We start from the raw sequence: 19815 nt of genomic DNA on the forward strand, positions 1-19815 counted from the left end.
GTCCCCATATGATAAAATCCACCATCCCCCCTGATTTATTTTTACAACTCGAGTATTGATTGTAGATCACATCTACCCCCAGTTGTCTGGTTTAAGAAGCAAAGCACTTTACATTGACACTTTACACTGTATATTTTATTTAAACCACAGTCACTCTATTGTACATTTTTTCTGACATTCTTATATTTATATATTTTTTTGTAAATTTTTTTCTTTGCACATTTCTTGTACATATGAGACATGACCCACTTATCTGTTTATTTTATTTTATTTTTTATTATCCTATTTGATACCTTCAACGTTTTGCTGCTCAGTTGCCTTGAAATTGCCCCTCGGGGATAAATAAAGTTTTTCTGAATATGAATCTGAATCTGAAAAAGCTAAGTTAAGTTTAAGAACCATGAAGTTATATGCAATCAACACAATTCAGACCGGAAGTTGAGTTGATATCAACATTTTAAGACGCAGTGTGTCAGTTCCGCGATGAGCAAGAGGGGGTTTATTTTGAAAGTCTTTTTTTTTCTCAACTTTATTGAAGCAAAAGACATAAATATACACAGAATTGAGAGCAACATCAGACATATGTGTATACAACATAAACTACACAATTATACTGTCACAAATACGCCAGGGGAATTAGTTATTGACAAAGAAAAAAAAATTAAACAAATATCTTATATACATAAGATACATTTTAACAGCTTTTTTATTTACAGAATCAGAAATGGAGAATATGTATTGTTTGATATATGCGGACAGCTCCGGAAAATTCGTCTTTTTATTTAAAAATTTGGATATGTGGATATAGAATTTAGTTAAAATAACGAGCAAATTGATCAAATAAAATTTACAGTTGAGATTCCTGTCAAATTCAATACATCCAAACAACACATTTTTCCAGCACAAATTAAATTGGGGGTAGATGTGATCTACAATCAATACTCGAGTTGTAAAAATAAATCAGGGGGGATGGTGGATTTTATCATATGGGGACAGATAATTTGTGCTGATTACAAATAATATAATATATTACAAATAATAGCAGTGACCAAAACAGCTGCAGAAATACTGCAGGAATGACATAGCAGCAGTTAAATGCAGCCTTCTGTAAGCTTTAAATATCCACTGGGCTTACATCAAATACATCAAAACAACAATAAAAAACACTTTTCTGAACTTATCAATATGACTCTGTCCTTCACAGGATAAGTAACATGGATCACTGCAAAAACTCACAATCTTAACAAGAATATTTGTCTTATTTCTAGTTAAAATGTCTCATTTTAGTAAAAAAAATCTCATTACACTTAAAACAAGACTCATCACTGGAAAAAACAACAATTTTCACCTGTTTCAAGTAGATCTTTACTTAAAATAAGTAGAAAAATCTGCCAGTGGAACAAGATTTTTTTGCTTGTAATGAGAAGATAAATCTTGTCCCACTGGCAGATTTTCCTACTTATTTCAAGTAAAAATTTACCTGAAACAGGTGAAAATTGTCACATTTTTCTGGTGTTATTTTTCTGGTGATGACTCTAAATGTTGAAATAGCAGTAAAACCACATTCATTGATGAAATGACATAAGGGATGGAAAGGAGGGATGGCAGTTTTACAGGGGGGGGGGATGATTTGGACCGTTTTTATTTCAGGGTTGATGCCATCCCCCCTCAACTCGAGTACTGTCTACAATAAAGTCTACAATAAAGCGGGACAATTTACTCCACAGTTTTTTTTGTGTACAGGCAAGACCAAAATAAATGAATCACTTATTTTGAAAGTCTTAGGCCGGAAGTCTCGGGTTCAGTGACGTCGCCTTGCCGACGGCGGCGCTCCTCGGACCGTCAACAGCGCTGCAACGTGAAGGCTGATTTATGGTTCCGCGTTAAATCGACGCAGAGCCTTATGTCGTACGTAGTGCGTCGACGCCGTACCCTACGCCGTAGGCTCTGCGTCGATGCAACCTGAGCCGGGACAGCAGACCAGCTCGCTCCGGCTAGCTGCTTTAACCTGCCGTAATTCGTAATTATCCCGTCTGTCGCATCTTATTCGACGTGTTTGACTTCGGTTTCGGTAGGAGCAGAAGAACCCGTCTCACGGCTCGGTGAGTTTGTTTCCAGTTTATCAAAAGCTCATAATAAAAATTTAAAAAAGAACAGGTTCACTCAGTATTTTTCCATTTTCAGGGAGTTCCAGATCTTGAGTCGTTAGTGTTTAATGTGTTGCTACTTTAGCTCTGCGTCGCTAGCGAGCAAGTGGTTTATATGTTTGACTTTATTTCATTTATTTGGGCTTGCGCGCTACAAGATTTCAAGTTTTTGATAGTAAAAATGCTGTTTTGAGTTCCCCACACCGTCCAAAACAAGAGGTTTTGGTTCAAATGAGCAGAAAACCAGGGACACCAGGAGCAGATTACATTTGTTTAGGTTTCTACTGGACTTTAATTGGGTTTGATCGTCCTCAAATCCTGTTAAGTATTTCATAAAAAGGTCACCGTCTGCTTAGGGGGTTTTTGAGTTAGTTTAATCGTTAATTCTCTTCATAATAAGGTGTGTTTGGGGTTTTCTTTACAGGTACATTTACAGGACTGTCTCAGAAAATTAGAATATTGTGATAAAGTCCTTTATTTTCTGTAATGCAAAAATGTCATACATTCTGGATTCATTACAAATCAACTGAAATATTGCAAGCCTTTTATTATTTTAATATTGCTGATCATGGCTTACAGCTTTTTTTTTTTTTTTTTCAATATCTTTTTATTTCACAAAAGAAAGGCAATCACAAACATCCTAAATGACAGTAGGTCTTACAATTTTCTTTTGTGCACAAAAGCCAAATCTCGCCTACAACCCACCCCCCCCAAAAAAACACAAAAACATACACACAAAATAAATAAAAAATAAATAAACTGTAAAAAAAAAAAAAAAAAGGAAGTAAAAGGAAGTAACAGTAGGGGCATCAAAACTCGAATACCTACAGATACATAGGATACATAAAGTAAATGACAGCAATAAAACAGCAATCAGCGTACAATGAAGTTTACAATGAATGAAGCTCTAAGCCAGAAAATAATGGGAACCAAAATTCTTGAAAAAGTTGGCCACGGTTATATTTTTCCAATGTTAGCTTTTCTAATGGTAGAAATGCTGTGAGTTGATCTATGAAAGTCTTGAAAGATGGAGGGGAATCATTCTTCCAAAATAAAAGTATACATTTCTTTGCAAAGTAAGTTATCAAAATTAATTTCCTGCATTTTTTGTTATGTAGTTGTAAATTATATGTGTCATTTAATAAATATAAACTACTGCTTAAATCAAATGTTTTGTCCAGGATTAGTTGTGTTAGGGAATTAATTGATTTCCAATACTTTTGTAAGCGGTCACATTCCCAGAACATATGCATGAATGTCCCCTCCATCTTTTTTTATTTTCTGTAATGCAATTAAAAAAAACAAAAATGTCTTACATTCTGGATTCATTACAAATCAACTGAAATATTGCAAGCCTTTTATTATTTTAATATTGTTGATCATGGCTTACAGCTTAAGAAAACTCAAATATCCTATCTCAAAAAATTAGAATATTCTGGGAATCTTAATCTTAAACTGTAAACCATAATCAGCAATATTAAAATAATAAAAGGCCTGCAATATTTCAGTTGATTTGTAATGAATCCAGAATGTATGACATTTTTGTTTTTTTTTAATTGCATTACAGAAAATAAATAACTTTATCACAACATTCTAATTTTCTGAGACAGTCCTGTAAAAGCGATCCTTGTGGTTAATTGGGGGGAATTGTTGCATCAACATTGGTATTTAATTATTTTGAACCATGTTCTTAAAATTTTGATGGTAAGATTTAATGTCCTAAATAAGCCTAGAGCTTCGTTGAACGGCAATAAAGGTCATATTGTTTATTTATTTATTTAAAGGTTTAGTTATCAGGGACAATGCACATTAATAATACATTTAAACACTTTAAAATATGCCAGAATTAGCCAAAAAAGGCTATTTTGCATCTGCTGTCCCTGGACTGGTGTAAAATAGTCAACCTAAAAGAAGATTTATTAAGATATAATCAATAAAACATTTCCGAATAAGAAGAAGCTACATCAGAATAAAGATTAAAAGGTAAGAGACTAAGCTCTAAGGTTATTCATACCTTTTTAGATAATGTATGATTACAGATTTATTTCACAGAATGCAAGAGCTCATTTGATAGAGGGAATATATCCTTTTATTCTTTCTTTTTTTCTTTTTTAAATGGTTGCCAGGAACCTGTCTGGTGTCTTTTGTAAAAAAAAAAAAAATATTAAAGGAAATTTCCTGAGCAGAACTGGCTGAACCAGGTTATTGACTTGATATCCTTTGCTGTCAAAACACGACACACACTCTGTCCTGTTTTTCTCTACGCAACACCCACCCGCACCAACCGCCTGCTGGAGATCAGATAGATTGTATCTGACTTTCTTAAAGGACGAGGGCCAAATATTTTGATTGTAAGCGAATGTGCTGGCTCTAAGAACTGCTGGTTATTAACTATTTATTGTTTGTTTTTTTATTTTCCAATAATGATTGTGTGGGAATACTTGTTTCTGTGTCTCGGCCTAAATAAGGAAGACGCTTCCCTAATCCCCTCTGTACTCTTCCACCCTCCATCACAGCAAATGTTTAGCATTCCTTCTTGGCAAAGGCGTTTCCTGTCAACGTGAAAAGTTAGTTTTTTTCCGTTTTGGAATGTCTTTCAGCCAACCACATCCTTTTGTGTTTTTTTCATTATGCTGCCTTGTCCTTTGTTTCAAAACAAAACATGACAGAAAACATTAGTGTTAAAAGCATTCACAGATTTACTTTACATGGATGTAATTTAGCAGGTATTGTTTGAGTAATGGTGGGGGAATAATGAACCGAAGCCATAATGCAAATGTTCCTACTGGAAAAGGTGAATACACAGCAGAGCTGTGTTAATGTATTTCCTGGAGCATTTTTTTTATTTTATCTCTGGACGTATGTGTTGGGTGTGACTGTGTTTACTCAAGTCTCTGCCAGTGCACACACTATCATGCATTTGCTTGTGTAGGAAGGCGTGAGAACAAAACATTAGAGCAGCATTTGAACTCTTTTTGTGGCCCTGCTGTGATTTTTCTACTATGTCTTTAAACACTTCAGCTTTGGCAAGTGAAAGCTGTCCTGCTTTGTTGACACCAACTGTATTTCTCTCAGGCTTCTTCAATTCACTCCTCCGTTGTGCTACGACATGGTTTGGTTACGAGAGCCCGAGCTCTTCAGCAGACGGCTGACGTCTCGTCAGGTATGAGCAGTTTGATCCAACATGACTTTTTTTTCCAAAACAACCTTCAAGTATGTGTAAAAAGTAATGCAGCTGCATGTGGAAACCATTAAAAATATGAAAAAGCTTCTTAAAGGGCCAGCACCGAAGTGCTTGAGTTGTTTTTCTTTGATATTGCTATAGAAAAATTAAATTAGATTAAAATCTTTATCATGATAGTGTGTCAAAAGAGGGCAGTGGGAAGATTCCAGTTATCTCATATTTCTTTAGAGATAGTTTAATATAAATATACAGGACTGTCTCAGAAAATTACAATATTGTGATAAAGTCCTTTTATTTTCTGTAATGCAAAAATGTCATCCATTCTGGATTCATTACAAATCAACTGAAATATTGAAGCCTTTTATTATTTTAATATTGCTGATCATGGCTTACAGCTTAAGAAAACTCAAATATCCTATCTCAAAAAATTAGAATATTCTGGGAATCTTAATCTTAAACTGTAAACCATAATCAGCAATATTAAAATAATAAAAGGCTTGCAATATTTCAGTTGATTTGTAATGAATCCAGAATGTATGACATTTTAGTTTTTTTTGATTGCAAACTCTATACAGGACTGTCTCAGAAAATTAGAATATTGTGATAAAGTTCTTTATTTTCTGTAATGCAATTTATAAAAAAAAAAAAAAAAAAAAAAAAAAAAGTCATACATTCTGGATTCATTACAAATCAACTGAAATATAAAAAAATTTTGAGGAGGATATTTGAGTTTTCTTAAGCTGTAAACCATAATCAGCAATATTAAAATAATAAAAGGCTTGCAATATTTCAGTTGATTTGTAATGAATCCAGAATGTATGACATTTATGTTTTTTTTAATTGCATTACAGAAAATAAAGAACTTTATCACAATATTCTAATTTTCTGAGACAGTCCTGTAAATGGTTATCAGAGTTTTCAGTGGAAATCCCCAGTCAGTATTTGAGACTGACAAGCCTCAGTTAATGCAATGAAGTAAACGTGATGTTAACAGTTGTCTGGCCACACCTTGTCTCAGGATTTACCTTAAGGCTGTTCAGTCACAATCACCACATCGTTCACGTTAACCCTTTACAGGGAAAGTGCCATATTTGGTCAGTTCAGTCGAACTACAGTCTGTGGTGATTACAAAAGGTTAAAATGTTAATGGAGGTCCTTTTAATGTTCCTTAATAACCCTATAGAGTAGAACATTCAAGTACTTTCTGAATTCCCAATAAAGGGTTAATGATGCACATTTAAAAAAAAAAAATAATCTGTAGGATTGCATTTTATTTATTTATTTATTTATCGGCTTTGTCTCGAACACAACAAAACCCAATCAAATTAAAAGCATCAAAATATTTAAAAAAAAGCAAAACAATTTAACAGTCTCCTCATTCAAAAATAAAACTCACAGCAAAACAATGTGTTTGAGAGGGAACAGGAGGAAGCAGAACGCTTATTTAGTCCTGTCCCTTCCTCACAATATCATATCATGTATAACCGATAAAAATTAAATAAAATTAAAAGAAGATTTTACATTTATATATTATACATTTATATGCACAATGATAACACAGTAATTTTTCTAACATACAAGGACAAATAATTGTGCAGGAGAGGAAAAGAATCCCGACGGGCTTATAAAAAATCCTCCCCCTCAAAACAAAATCACCAAAACAAATCAATCAATAGAAAAAGAATAGAAAGGAAAAAAAGAAAAGGTAAAAGAAACAAAGAAAAATACAATAAACACACAAACAAAAATATCCATGAAATGGCAATTTCATTTCAGTAAGAATAGCCTGTTAATTTTGCTTAGATAAGAGATTCCCCACCAAGCTGGTCCTAAACATTTTTAAGGATGACGCAAACTTAAGAGATCTATCTAAAGAGTTCCAGAGTTGAGGGCCATGAAATTTGATAAAGGATTGGTGACTGCAGGTACGACAAAGAGGTAAATGAAAGTTCTTCCCACCTCTAACTGAATAAGAATGAATATCTGATGATAACAGAAAAAAATTATGAAAGTGCCTGGAATGTCTTGTTTGAAATGAATGAACTTAAACATAAACAGGCATGTTTGAAACTTGTTAATAGAAAAAAATGATAATAATTTAAATTAGCTAAATAAGGGTGCAGAAGGTGCTTGATGAGAAGAAAATGAAATCATTCTCAAGAATCTTTTCTGAATTAAAAATAATTGGTTAAGGTACGAAGAATAAGAATTGCCCCAAACAATGTTGCGATACGTCAAGTATGGATAAATTAGACTATAATATAATATCATGAGACAGGACTGATTAACTAAGAAAGAAACTTTTCTAATAATACCATAGGATTTCATAATTTTTTTGCATTTTATGCAATTTAAAAATGCCCCAGTAAGCTAAGTATAGGCAGTATTTCTACTGGGCCCAGTCTTATGTATCCAAGTAAAGGTGTTTTTAAAGGCAAAGCTACATAATTAATGAGATATTGTAATATCTCCTGTAAGGAGAATCATGGGGGAACCAGTTTCTAAACATTCACAGAGTGCAAAGCATGTTGCAAAACAGACGTGTGTGATGGTAAAATAACCTAAAATTGCTCAAAATCAACACAGCTTGGATGGTAACTGTATTTTTTTTCTTGTTAGAAACTGAGATTACACCCAAAAAAAAAATCAAGTGTAATGAATATGGGAGGAGTTAATGTTTCCCCAAATAGTTTCCCTCACTTGTGTCTTTAGAGCTTTTGAGGAGGTCTTTAACTTAGACACTTCAAAATAAACCAATAAAAACTACTTTTGATTAGTTTTAATAAAGAAAAGAATTGGTGATTTTAAGTTTGAAACTTAATAGATTTAGTTTCTCCATACTGTTTTCTACGACGGAGTATTAGGGCCAAACTAAGACAAAAAGAATTGGAAATTACGAGAATAAAGTCATAATATAATGAGAATAAAGTCGTAAAATTACGAGAATAGTGTTGTAACATTACGAGAATAAAGTGGTCAAATTACGAGAATAAAGTCGTAAAATTACGAGAATAAAGTCGTAACATTACGAGAATAAAGTGGTAATTTATGAGAACTCTAACAGGAAGAGCATCTTCTCCCTGTGTTAAAATGAGGAATATTGAGCATCTTGTGAAGTTATATTTATAATATATTTAATATTACGACTTTATTCTCGTAATATTAAGACTTTATTCTCAAAATATTATGACTTTATTCTCGTAATTTTACCACTTTATTTTCGTAATTTCCTTTTTTTTGTCTTAGTTTGGCCCTAATACTCCGTCGTAGTTTTCCCCCAGTAAGCAAACACAAATACAATAAATCGATCCCAACACTTGAGAAAATTCACTCAGCTTCGGATTTATTATACACCTCTTCACTTTTCACGTTGTCAGGTCAACACGTGACAAAAACAGTCCTGCCAGAGTGATCAAAACTTGTGACAAAAGTCCTTTTCAGATAAGTTGAGTCATGAAACACTCCCAAGACAAAGTCCACAAACGCTCGGCTAAATGAGCTTTGAAGTTTAATTGTGAGAATGATTTTCTTCCTCTTGAAGCTTCTCCTAACTCTGTACCGGTCTCTATTTGAGCCTCATTTAAATTATTGTAATGTTTTATGGTGTAATACATATTCAAGTTACCGTATGTTGACAAACTACAGATTTTACAAAAGAAATTGATTCGAGTTATATCATGGAGCAAATTTAATGCTCCCTCTGATCCTCTTTTTTTTTTATCGATATAAGCTTCTGAAACTTACTGAGTGTAACATTTTCACAATAGAACTGGGTATTGATTCAAATGTCAAGAATCGATTCGATTCCGATTCTTAAGATTCAGAATCGATTATCACCATTTGATTTGATTAAATTCGATATTGATTTGGGTTAGTGTTTCCTGGATTATATGACTGTAAAATAACTTGAAATAATAATTTCACAATAATTATTGTGAAATAACTAAGAAATAAATAACTCAAATAGGCATCTCAATATCCATTTAAAGTGCAAAAAAGAAAGAAATTGCAACAGCTCAAGCAGCAAACAGATTATTTTATCTTGTCTGATTTATTCTGTCACCAGACACAGCTGGACATGAAGCACCGGTATTTTTCAGGTATTTCATGACAAACCGTGTCCGATAACAGAGAAACCAAACAAGCTCTAGTAAATATAGATAATATGAACTTCATTGAACTAAGATAACATTTAGAAATTTAAGCTGAAATGTCCAGCATTTTCTCTAAAGAAAAGTTCATTTAGTTCAGGAGTTTTCAAAACTACTGGGATTAAAGTTCACCAGGCAAAAATGTAATGATGGAAAAATAAAAATGTAATAAAAAAAAAATCGATCTTTAGACATGAACCTAACCCACTCATGAACACATGAACCACAAGGGGAAAACAACTTTTAAAGGGAAAGAAAAGGAAACTGAAATGTACAAGTTTCAGTGTAACCTGTAAAGGTCCAAAAATTTGGATTGAGATTGATATAAAATGCTATAAAAGAGTCTGGATCTCTCTCAATTAAAAAAAAAGAAAAAGACTAGAACAAAAATTGTTATTAAATTATGTCTCTTATTAAGTTTTTTATGTACCAATACCTGATGTATTATTTTTATAAGAATATATTTGTATCTAGGAAATCTGAGGAGGTTTCAGGGTTTTTTTTTGTGTTTTTTCTTATTTAGGTTATAAGGTTATTATACTGTATGTATAAGTATTATATGTGTAATTTATAGTTGTTTTGCTGTGTGACTGGGCCCCTATAAGGGATGGGCGATATGGACCAAAAGTCATATCTCCATATTTTCTAGCTGAATGGCGATACTCGATATATATCGATATTTTTTCTGTGCCATAATTGGGGTTTCCCCCAAAGCATTATAGCATAGCATCTCTGTTAGCATCTCTGTTAGCATCTCTGTTAGCATCTCTGTTAGCATCTCTGTTAGAATCTCTGTTAGAATCTCTGTTAGCTTCATTTTCTGAGACAAACCCTTAAAAAAACAGTCAGTTTTAATACAAAGCCTCGTGCCAAATGTCACACAGGTTCCTTTATTAACAGAGGTCTGCACAATATCAACATGTATAAAACAAATGAAATAAAAATAAACTGCCTGCATATATAGAATAAAAATGCTTCTTGAATAAAATAAAACAAATATCCCTTTCCTGCATAACAATTAAATTAAAATACACTGTGCAATTAATACAATGTAGACAGTAACAGGCAGACTTTTCCACTGAGGTTGACAGTTGTGCAAATAACAAAACATTTGTGCAAATCTCAAATAAAACATTCAAGTCAATTTGTCACAAAATAAGCTATATCAATATCATTAAAAAAAATAATAATGTTTTTTTTTTTTTTTTTATAAAATCGATATAAACGATATTCTCTTGTACCATATCACGTTTGAAAATATACTGATATATATATTAAAATCTCGATATATCGCCCAGCCCTAGCCCCTATTCATAAGCTACAGTAGGTTCTGGGAGTCCCAGTTTACAAACCTCGATTGATTATTTTCTGTATTTGTGTTTTTTTTTAATTATTTGCAAATAAACTCTAAAATAAACTGGAGCTATTGCTGAGTAATGAATTGGCAATTTTTTTCTCCCTTTTGATATTGGTTGGAAAGGATGGCTGCTGAGGTGGAGGTTCAAACTGGGGAGGTGGGGAGGACGATGGCCGGAGCTCGGCTTCACCTCAGTCCCCTGACTGACTCCAGCAACAAGAGCCTCATGGAGATCCCGTCGGTCAATCAGTCCCACATCATCGCAACAGAACCTAACAAACCAACGCCCACTCCCAAGCCACGACTCACCCCCAAACCGTTTGCCGTGGAGAAAAACCCCACGATTAGGCCCATACTTGCTCCCAAGCCCCAAACTAAACCTCGGCCAGTGTCCACTCACCTCGCTGGATACAAACCAGATCTGCCAAGCACTCCAAAACCAACACCGCGGCAGGTATCCACCAACCCCAGCCGCCCCGCCCCGACTTCCTTTAAAACATCCAATAAGTTCAGTAGCGGACAGACCGTTAAGCCGGTTGTGCAGCCGTTTAAAACGGCTCCTCCTCTCGACCACGGGGACGTGAGTAAGCCAGCCGAAACTGAGAAACCTATCGCATCAAGCTTGGCCTATTCCAAGAGTCTGAAAAAAGTTTCAGCGGCCGAGTGGTCTGGGACTACAAACAAGGATGAGACTTTGAAAAAGGCACAAAATAAAGCCGGAGCCTCGATTACAAGAGCTAAATCCATGGGGTTTCTTGCTCAGATAGGGAAGGAGGAAGAAGAGAAAGATAAAGCTCAGCCTGACGTCTCTGTGCGTCTGCGACCTCAGTCTAGAAGCTCCAGACCCAGACCCGTATCGGCCGTTTTCCCTTGCAGTCCGACGAAGGGAGAGGCGTCAGTTCCCGCTCCTCGTTCGGCAGAGAGACGACCACTTTCAGCCGACCTCACGTCCAAGTTTGAGTCTATCGGTCTTTCACTGCACCGTAAAAGTCCACAGGTAAACACTAAGGAGAACACTCCAGAGGATAAAGCACTGCCACAGGAGAAGGAGCCAGACAAAAGTATCACTCCACAAAGTACCGAAGGTGTTGCCGATCCGCCCGTCACTGACCAAAGTAACAAAAAGACGGAGGAATCGACTGTAAAAGAGACTGAGGAGGATAAGCGTGGGGCTAGCATTAAAATGCGAATCAGTCTTCTCCTTGACTCGTCGTGTTCTCCCGGGGCGGCCGCCGCCGACCAAGTGTCGGATCTTCCTTCTCCAGTACAGCCGGCTCCTGAAGCAGAATCGCCGGTGGGCGTTAAACAACTCATCAAGCAGCTGACCGACGACACCACGCCAACTCCGATCCCAGTTGTAAAGCCGGCACTGAAGCCCCGTCCTTTACCTCTCGACTTAACCAAAAGGTAAGAGCTGCTTTTCAGCGTCTCCTACATTTGCATCTGGTCTGTGTCTTGATGCATGTTCCATTGTCATGCATGGCTTGTGTCTTGTGTGACGTATGATCATCAGGTTTTCATCTGAGAGGTCACCAGACCTTGTTCCCCTCACTGAGGCTGCAGACCGGCATGAGATCAGCAAAGATCCTCAGAGAGGGGTAAGAGTGGGACAAAGCTATTTAGGAGAGGTGTTTTGTTCGGTCTGTTGGCACACAGATGAGAATATCAATGACTGTCGTATCTTAAAGGGGACCTATTATGAAAAACAAGCTTTTTCTTTGCTTTAACATATATAACGTGGTCTCCACTGAGCCAAAGATCCTCTATACCAGGGGTCGGCAACCCAAAATGTTTTAGAGCCATATTGGACCAAAAACACAAAAAACTAATATGTCTGGAGCCGCAAAAAATGAAAAGTCTTGTATTTAGCCTTAGAATGAAGGCAACACATGCTGCATGTTTCTATATTAGTTATAACTGGGGGAAGATTTTTTATTTTTCATTATGCACTTTGAGAAAAAATTTGCAATGTCGAGATTAATGTTGAAGTACAATTTCAAGAAAAAAGTCAAAATGTCGAGGAAATAGTCAAAATTTAATGAAAAAAGTCGAAATGTCGAGAAAAAGTCGAAATGTCGAGATTAAAAAGGAAAGGAAAAGGGGAAAAAAGAAGAAAAAATAAAAAACTACACAACAACACACACAAGCATACAAGTGTGCATATTTAAAAATAGAGCGGGAACAAAACTTAGTTTGATTGTACTTTATTTAAGATATTACATTAATCAGCGCGTCAGGTTTCATCCGAGCCTGATCAGCTGAGACGGCACGAACCCGCAGCTCTCTGGCTGCGGAGCAGCAGAGTCAATTTCCGATGCTTATTCGAAAGCCCGACCAACAGTCCAGCAGACACGTCAGCCCTGCATCTACATGTACAATCCTTCAGCAGTAAACGACGGAACCCGTAAGCCCGAGCAGCACCGACCTCCGCGGCCGCGGGGACGCGTCGGGATAAATGATCACGCCGCGCTCGCTCGCTCTGGGCGCAGACCCAAGTAATCGATCCCTGATCCTGGCAGATCTAAACCTACTCTGTGCAAAATGAAGGATTTACTCTGTAAATACACACCATTTCTCTTACTATTACACGTACAGCTAGCTGAGTATCTTCTCCTCATTTGGTCGGGAGTTGCTATGCAGTCCCGCGGCCCTCACGGCCCACATGTACAAAACTGACTTTTTTTTTGCGGCCCCATAGGTGGCGCTCGCGGCCCAAGTGTGGGCCGTGGCCCTACGGTTAAGAATCACTGGTTTAGAGGCTGAATTTCTAATTTATTTAGCAAAAACAATCAAAAGCTTGTTTTTAAGCCATTCAAGGCCTGTTTAAAATAGGTATTAGATGTCATAATAGGTCCCCTTTAATGTAAGTAAAAACTGTTGCTGCTGTTGCTTAATAGAGCTGTATTTTTGTTTTCAGTTCATTGTAGTCCAAGGTAAGGTACGAAGAGAAGCACTGCATTAACGTTTAGAATCTGATGTGAGTCGTACAGTCACACAGATACAATTTGGAATAGATAACAGTAGATATGATGAACCTATCTTCATGTACAGTATGTCCATGTTGTTTCATTGTAACTACACAGTTATCACTTCTACCTTGAACATGGACTGTGAAAAGAAAAGGGGGACGGGGGGGAGTACCAAAAAACAACTTGTGTTCAAAGCCATGAAACCTAAGACAGCTAGACGTAATCATCCCCGGAGGCCACCGTTTATGAAGCACACTGGAACGAGGGAAAAGGTCATTTCAGAAAAGCTTTAATTGCTGCTGCAGCGCCACACCCACTGCTACGAGCTCTACGTAGAACAAAGGGAATACTGGCCGTCACTTGAACCCTAGGTCTTTTTACTTGTCGTCATTTCTGGTTAATGTTATTTTAAAAAAAAAAGAAAAAAAACAACCTTATTCAGAGTTGTTTTATGCTTTTATTTCTTTTAAGATTATTACAATTGAAAGACATAAATCATACCAAAATGGTAAAGGCATGAACCCTTTGTTCACTTCAGAAATCTAAGTATATGGGTCAATGACGTGAAAAAACGACTTTTTTTTATTCATAAAAGGTTTAAATGGATAAAAAAATACCATATATATGACCTACCTGTCCCACATACTCACTTGAGTTTTACAAAAAATACTAGTTATTTGGGATTTTGTTGTCGTTTTAAGCGTCAAAATGTCACGTGGTGCAACCGTCAGACCACTTTGATTTGAAACTCTAAATTTAAACTCTAAGTTTGATCACTTTAAATGTTTTTAAATCAATCTTCTTCTATCTGGCATGATTTCCCAAATGTCTTGTAGTGTATAAGATTGCAACACATTTGTATTTATATTTCATTTTCATTTCATTCATTTTATTCTTTATTTCATTCAAAAAACAAAACAATTCAATACAAATGTTCCTAACTTGTGAATGAAAAGGGAACAGAAAGAAGAAGAATCTTATCTGATCTGCCCCTTTCACAAAAAACATAAATTAAAAATAATAAAAAAAACAACAACTAAGTGAATAAAAACAACTAAAATAAAATTAAAATAACAATAAAAATAAAATGACCACCGTCTATGGGTATGTCAATCAAACTCAACATTTTTCGTTATATTTCCTTAACATACAGGCTTTAATTGTTCTTTTGAATGTAATGTTTGATTTGGATTCTTTGTTTTCTTTATTCAGATTTTTCCATAAATTAAATATAAATTTAATATAAATAAAATATTTCCATCATAATATACAAACAAAGTTTGACAGATGTCCAATTTATTAAATATCATTAAAAAAACAACCATTTTAGTATAATACTGAAAACTTGTAAAAAAAAAGATGTCAAGATGTTAAGGAAATGAATTTATTTTAATATGAACCATGGTTGCACCACATGACCTTTTTTAAGGCTAGTGCCAATTCATCTTGACAAAAAACTCTGAAATCACTTAATTTAACATTTTAATATGAATTTATGTGTGCGCAACATTCTTAATGTTTGAACTACTGCAATAGATGCTCTTTTTTGTATTATTTTAAAATTGACCTGTTGAAAATCCTTATTCGTCATTGACCCACATACATATGTCTTAATTTCCTCAGGATGAAGGATCAGCCGTCACTCCCAAAGACCAGAGGGTGTTTCTGGATTTGACAGAGTCTCCAGAGCAGCTCAGTCTGGTCTCCATGTCCGACGGGTCTGAAACGGGACAGAAAAGTGTCCAGAGCGGCGAAGTGCACACCGTGCGAGCATCTGTGTTTGAAAACATTGTGGAGAGGCACAGCGTGTTGATGATGGACGAGGGCAAGTCCGTAAACGCGGTCAAGGATGCGACGAGCAGCCCGTTATTTAAGACAGGAGAGGTAAAGAACGAGGGAACTCTGGTCACCGCTGCGTACAGGGAACCCGTCTCTCCGTCAAACCCTCTCCGTGTGTCGCACGCCTTTGACACAGTCCAGGCCGTGGAAGAGAACAGGGCGGTAAGTGAGAGCGTCCCATCAGCCCAGTGGGAGGATAAGGCCGCGACGCTCCGCTCCAGACGCTCCGACGGGAGTCGGGCGGCACCGGAACGGACCGATCCCGGACAAGTGCAACCTGCTTTGGCAACGACGCCGCAGCCGCAACCGCAGCCGCGATATTTGAGAGTAGGAGCTTTACAGAAGTGGACCAATGCAGGTCTGGATCAAGACGCAGGCCTGCCGGTAGAATCAGGCAGGGGACCACAAACAGCTTTGGATAATAATGATGGAGACAGGCAGAGAATGGTAGATGAGGACGAAGTTGCTGCTGCTCCTAAACGTTTAAAAATGCTGCAGACGGAAGAACAGCCGAAACCCAGGGCTACTTTCTTTGCTTTGACCGGGCAAATGCAGGAGCCTTCTTCTCCTGGACATGCAGGAACGAGCTTCAGAGACGCCACCGTGCCCTTTGATGATTTCTCCGCCAGGTCTGTCCTGATTGGGACTCAAGGAAAAGTCGCTCCCGTAAGGAGGAAGCAGTCGTTAGAGGAAGCTTTTGGAAAATCCTCCTATTCTCAAGAACATGCTGAGGCGTTGTCACCCATGGAGATCCGGTCACAGATGGATGAACAGACCAAAGAGGAAAGGACAGATGCTGAAAAGAGAGTGCACATGCAGGAGTCGGAGAGACTCAGGACCAAAATGAAAAACCTGGAAAGAGAAACACAGAAACAGCTGGAAATTGAGAAACAAGCACAGCTAGAATTTGCACGAATGAAGGAGATGGAGATGCAACGAGAATATGAAAGGCAAAGACAAAGAGTATTTGAAAAGGAGAAACAAGAATTAGAGGAGAAACGGCACGCGCTGGAAAGACAGAAACAGATTGAGCTTGAAAAACAGAAGCGGCAAGAGTTGGAGAAACTGAGAGAAATTGAAAAAGAGCGACAGATGCAAATCGAGAAAGAAAAACGACAAGAGCTAGAGACACAGAGAGAGTTGGAAAGAGAGAGGCAAAGACAAAAGGAGGAGGAGAGGCAGAGGGAGTTGGATAGGGAGCGACGGCTGCTGGAAATCCAAAAGGAAAAACAGAAAATGGAGGAGATGGAGAGAATTAAAGAGCTAGAGAGACAACAGCTCTTAGAGTTTCAGAGACAGAAACAAAAAGAGAGAGAAAGACAGCAGCTCGCTGAGCTCGAGAGGCAAAACCTTCGAGAGAAGAAGGAGCGAGAAGAGGCCGAGAAATTAAGACAAGTGGCATTAGAACAGGAAATGTTAAGAATAAAGGAGATTGAAAAAGAAAAAGCAAAACAGAGAGAGATGGAGAGGGAAAAGCAGAGAGAGCTTGAGAGACGGAGACAAAAAGAATTGGAAAGGGAGAAACAGAAACAACTAGACATTAGACAAGAATTAGAAAATCAGAAGCTCAGACAACGAGAAAAGGAAAAGCAGAGAAAGGATGAACAAGAGCGAATTCAAGATGTAGCGAGACGGCAGTTGATGGAGTTTGAGAAACAAAATTTGGAGCTTGAGAAATTCAAACTGAAAGAAAAGATGGAAAAGGAGGAGGCGGAGAAAATGAGGCTCATCGCCAAACAGCAAGAGGCCGAAAGACAGCGACTGAAAGAGAAGCAGAAGAGAGAGGATCAGGAAAGGCTGAGGTTGGAGTCGTCGGCTCTGAGACCCAAAGTTTTAGATCTAGACTCGGTGCTGAGAGACGATCCGCCGTCTAAGGCCAGTCCTCCGCGCAACGACCCCGCCACGCGATGGAGAGAGCCGTACAAACCTGCCATTCTCGACATCGACTCCTTCACATCTCACGCTCAAGTCCCCTCTGTTAAAGACTCGTTTACAGAAGCGTCCGGCGTTCAGGGACTAAACGCTGAGGTCGGGGTTAGACTACAGCCTGAAAGAGATGGTAACTGGAAGACTTCAGGGGGAATCTCCAGCCCGGTTTGGATAACATCTCCACAGGATCCGTGGGAGCTGCGCCCAGTCGAGATGCCGGTGGATAATCCCGTGGCCGAACCCAGAAGACCTGCCAACAAAACGTACCCGGAGCAGCTTCTCCTCCGACAGGAGGAACGGCCCCCCAACCCGCAGAGGAGCTGGGCCGGTTTTCTGAACGAGCCACTGGCCCCCGGCCCCGCGGCCCCTTTTCCTGGCCCGGAGGTCAGGAATAGTAACTCTTGTGGCGGACTCTCCGGCAGCGGTCCCGGGGAGCAGATCTGGGTCCCCAGGGTGCCACACCCGCCACAGGAAGCACGGCCTGACGTCGGCAACCCGAGGAGATCCCAGGGATCCCAGGTCAGTGACGCAGATCAGACACTAATGATAAAGGTTGGTTGGGAAGAAATCTTTTATTGAATGAATGAATTGTTTATTTCGGTTACATTACATTATTTGCAATTCAAACTGTGTGTGTGTGTGTGTGTGTGTGTGTGTGTGTGTGTGTGTAAATGACAAAACACTTTCATACAAGTTTACACTCATCAGTTTCACACAAAAAATAATAATAAACCCTGTAACCGAAAAAGGAATAGGCTGAAGCCAAAGCTTATATTTCCTACCCTGTACTTTCCAACAGAAAACCCAGATTATCTGCAATATGAAAAGAAACAAAAAGAGAAATTTCCCTTTTAAATTGTTCTGCTTAACCAAATTATACTTCAATCATTTAGCATTGTAATCCTTAATTATTTTACTTTTAAATATTTTTTTAAAATTCAACAGAGATTTACACAGTTTCACTTCATCACTAAGTTGATTCCATAATTTGACTCCCAAAAATGAAACACATCTATATTTAACATTAGTCCTCACACGACATCTTTCAAAGACCCACAGCCTTCTTAAATTATAATTTGTTTCTCTTAATTTAAAGAAATGCTGAAAACAAGCAGCAAGGCTTTTATTCTTAACTCGAAACAAAATTTCTAATGTTTTTAAATATACAATATCTATGAATTTGAATATGCATGACTCTACAAATAATTTATTAGTAGTGTCACGATAAGAAACTTTATTTATTATTCTTACAGCTCTTTTCTAGAGCTTAAGAATTCTTGGATTTCTGGATTTATTTAGAAATCAACTCTTAGTGAATTGAAAAGCAGGGTCCAAAGAGTCAAAGAAAACTAGTTTAGGAACATATAGGCCAGGGGTCTTCAACTAGATTAGCAGGGGGACACGTCTGCAAAAAGACTGTATGGAGAGGGCCGCACTGCGGAAAATTTGGGGGTTTTCAAAATGTGTTTTGCACTCAAACACGAAGATTTATGTATATATAATACATTTGTGCTCATCAATGAGCAGGAGAACATATCTGTCTAGTTTACATAATAATTATGTATTAATTGTCTCCAGATTTAGTCATTGTGAATGTTAAATATAATATTCAGATAAAGAATTATTATTTTAAATGCAAGTTCATTTTGAAACCATGCATTGTGCAAAACTTAATGAAGTTGATATCGACCTACTTTTAATAAAACACGCCATAATGACAAAGCACCACTTTCCACCAAGATTTCCTTATTTGAATATTATATTAAGCATTTCAGTCCATAGTAGCCAGTTTGATGTTATAAATAAGCAACCAAAATATTAACCATAAGCTCCTTTATTTATGACACATCTGTGCATTATATCAGCAAAACAAAACAATCTTATGAAATTATAGGAGGTTTAGAAGTTCATCTGAAATGCAAACTCCTCATTTAGAGATTCAAATGAAAAAACATTTCCGGCCAATCCTAGAAGCTTAATGATGTAAACAAGTCCTCGTTACAACGGAGGTTAATAACAAATAATGTGACAAACATTATCACTGTGCAACACTGGCAAAAAATCCAAAGTAAAAAACATCTCCAACAGAGATTAACATGTACAAACACTGTCCAATGAATCATTAACCAACTGAAAAGGCTACCAAGCATCCTAAACTTTTATTAATAAACAAAATGCGATATGTAAACCATGTTAGTTTCGCTTGCCGGCCGGAAGTGACGTCCCATCGATCGGGACA

At 37.2% G+C, this 19815-nt stretch overlaps 1 protein-coding gene across 1 annotated transcript in view; it reads left to right on the plus strand.

Moving 5' to 3' along the window:
• The first annotated feature begins 1951 nt into the window (after nucleotides 1–1951).
• si:ch73-138n13.1 (titin homolog) overlaps nucleotides 1952–19815 on the plus strand; it is a 348772-nt gene continuing 330908 nt past the window's right edge. Inside the window, exons 1-5 of the mRNA XM_061729751.1 lie at nucleotides 1952–2102; nucleotides 5223–5310; nucleotides 10963–12246; nucleotides 12353–12437; nucleotides 15432–18095. Coding sequence (XP_061585735.1) covers nucleotides 10964–12246; nucleotides 12353–12437; nucleotides 15432–18095 — 4032 coding nt within the window. The 5' untranslated portion in view covers nucleotides 1952–2102; nucleotides 5223–5310; nucleotide 10963. The remainder of the gene's footprint in view (nucleotides 2103–5222; nucleotides 5311–10962; nucleotides 12247–12352; nucleotides 12438–15431; nucleotides 18096–19815) is intronic.

The sequence above is a fragment of the Cololabis saira genome, chromosome 9 (genome assembly GCF_033807715.1).
Source record: "Cololabis saira isolate AMF1-May2022 chromosome 9, fColSai1.1, whole genome shotgun sequence".
NCBI classification, from domain to species: domain Eukaryota; kingdom Metazoa; phylum Chordata; class Actinopteri; order Beloniformes; family Belonidae; genus Cololabis; species Cololabis saira.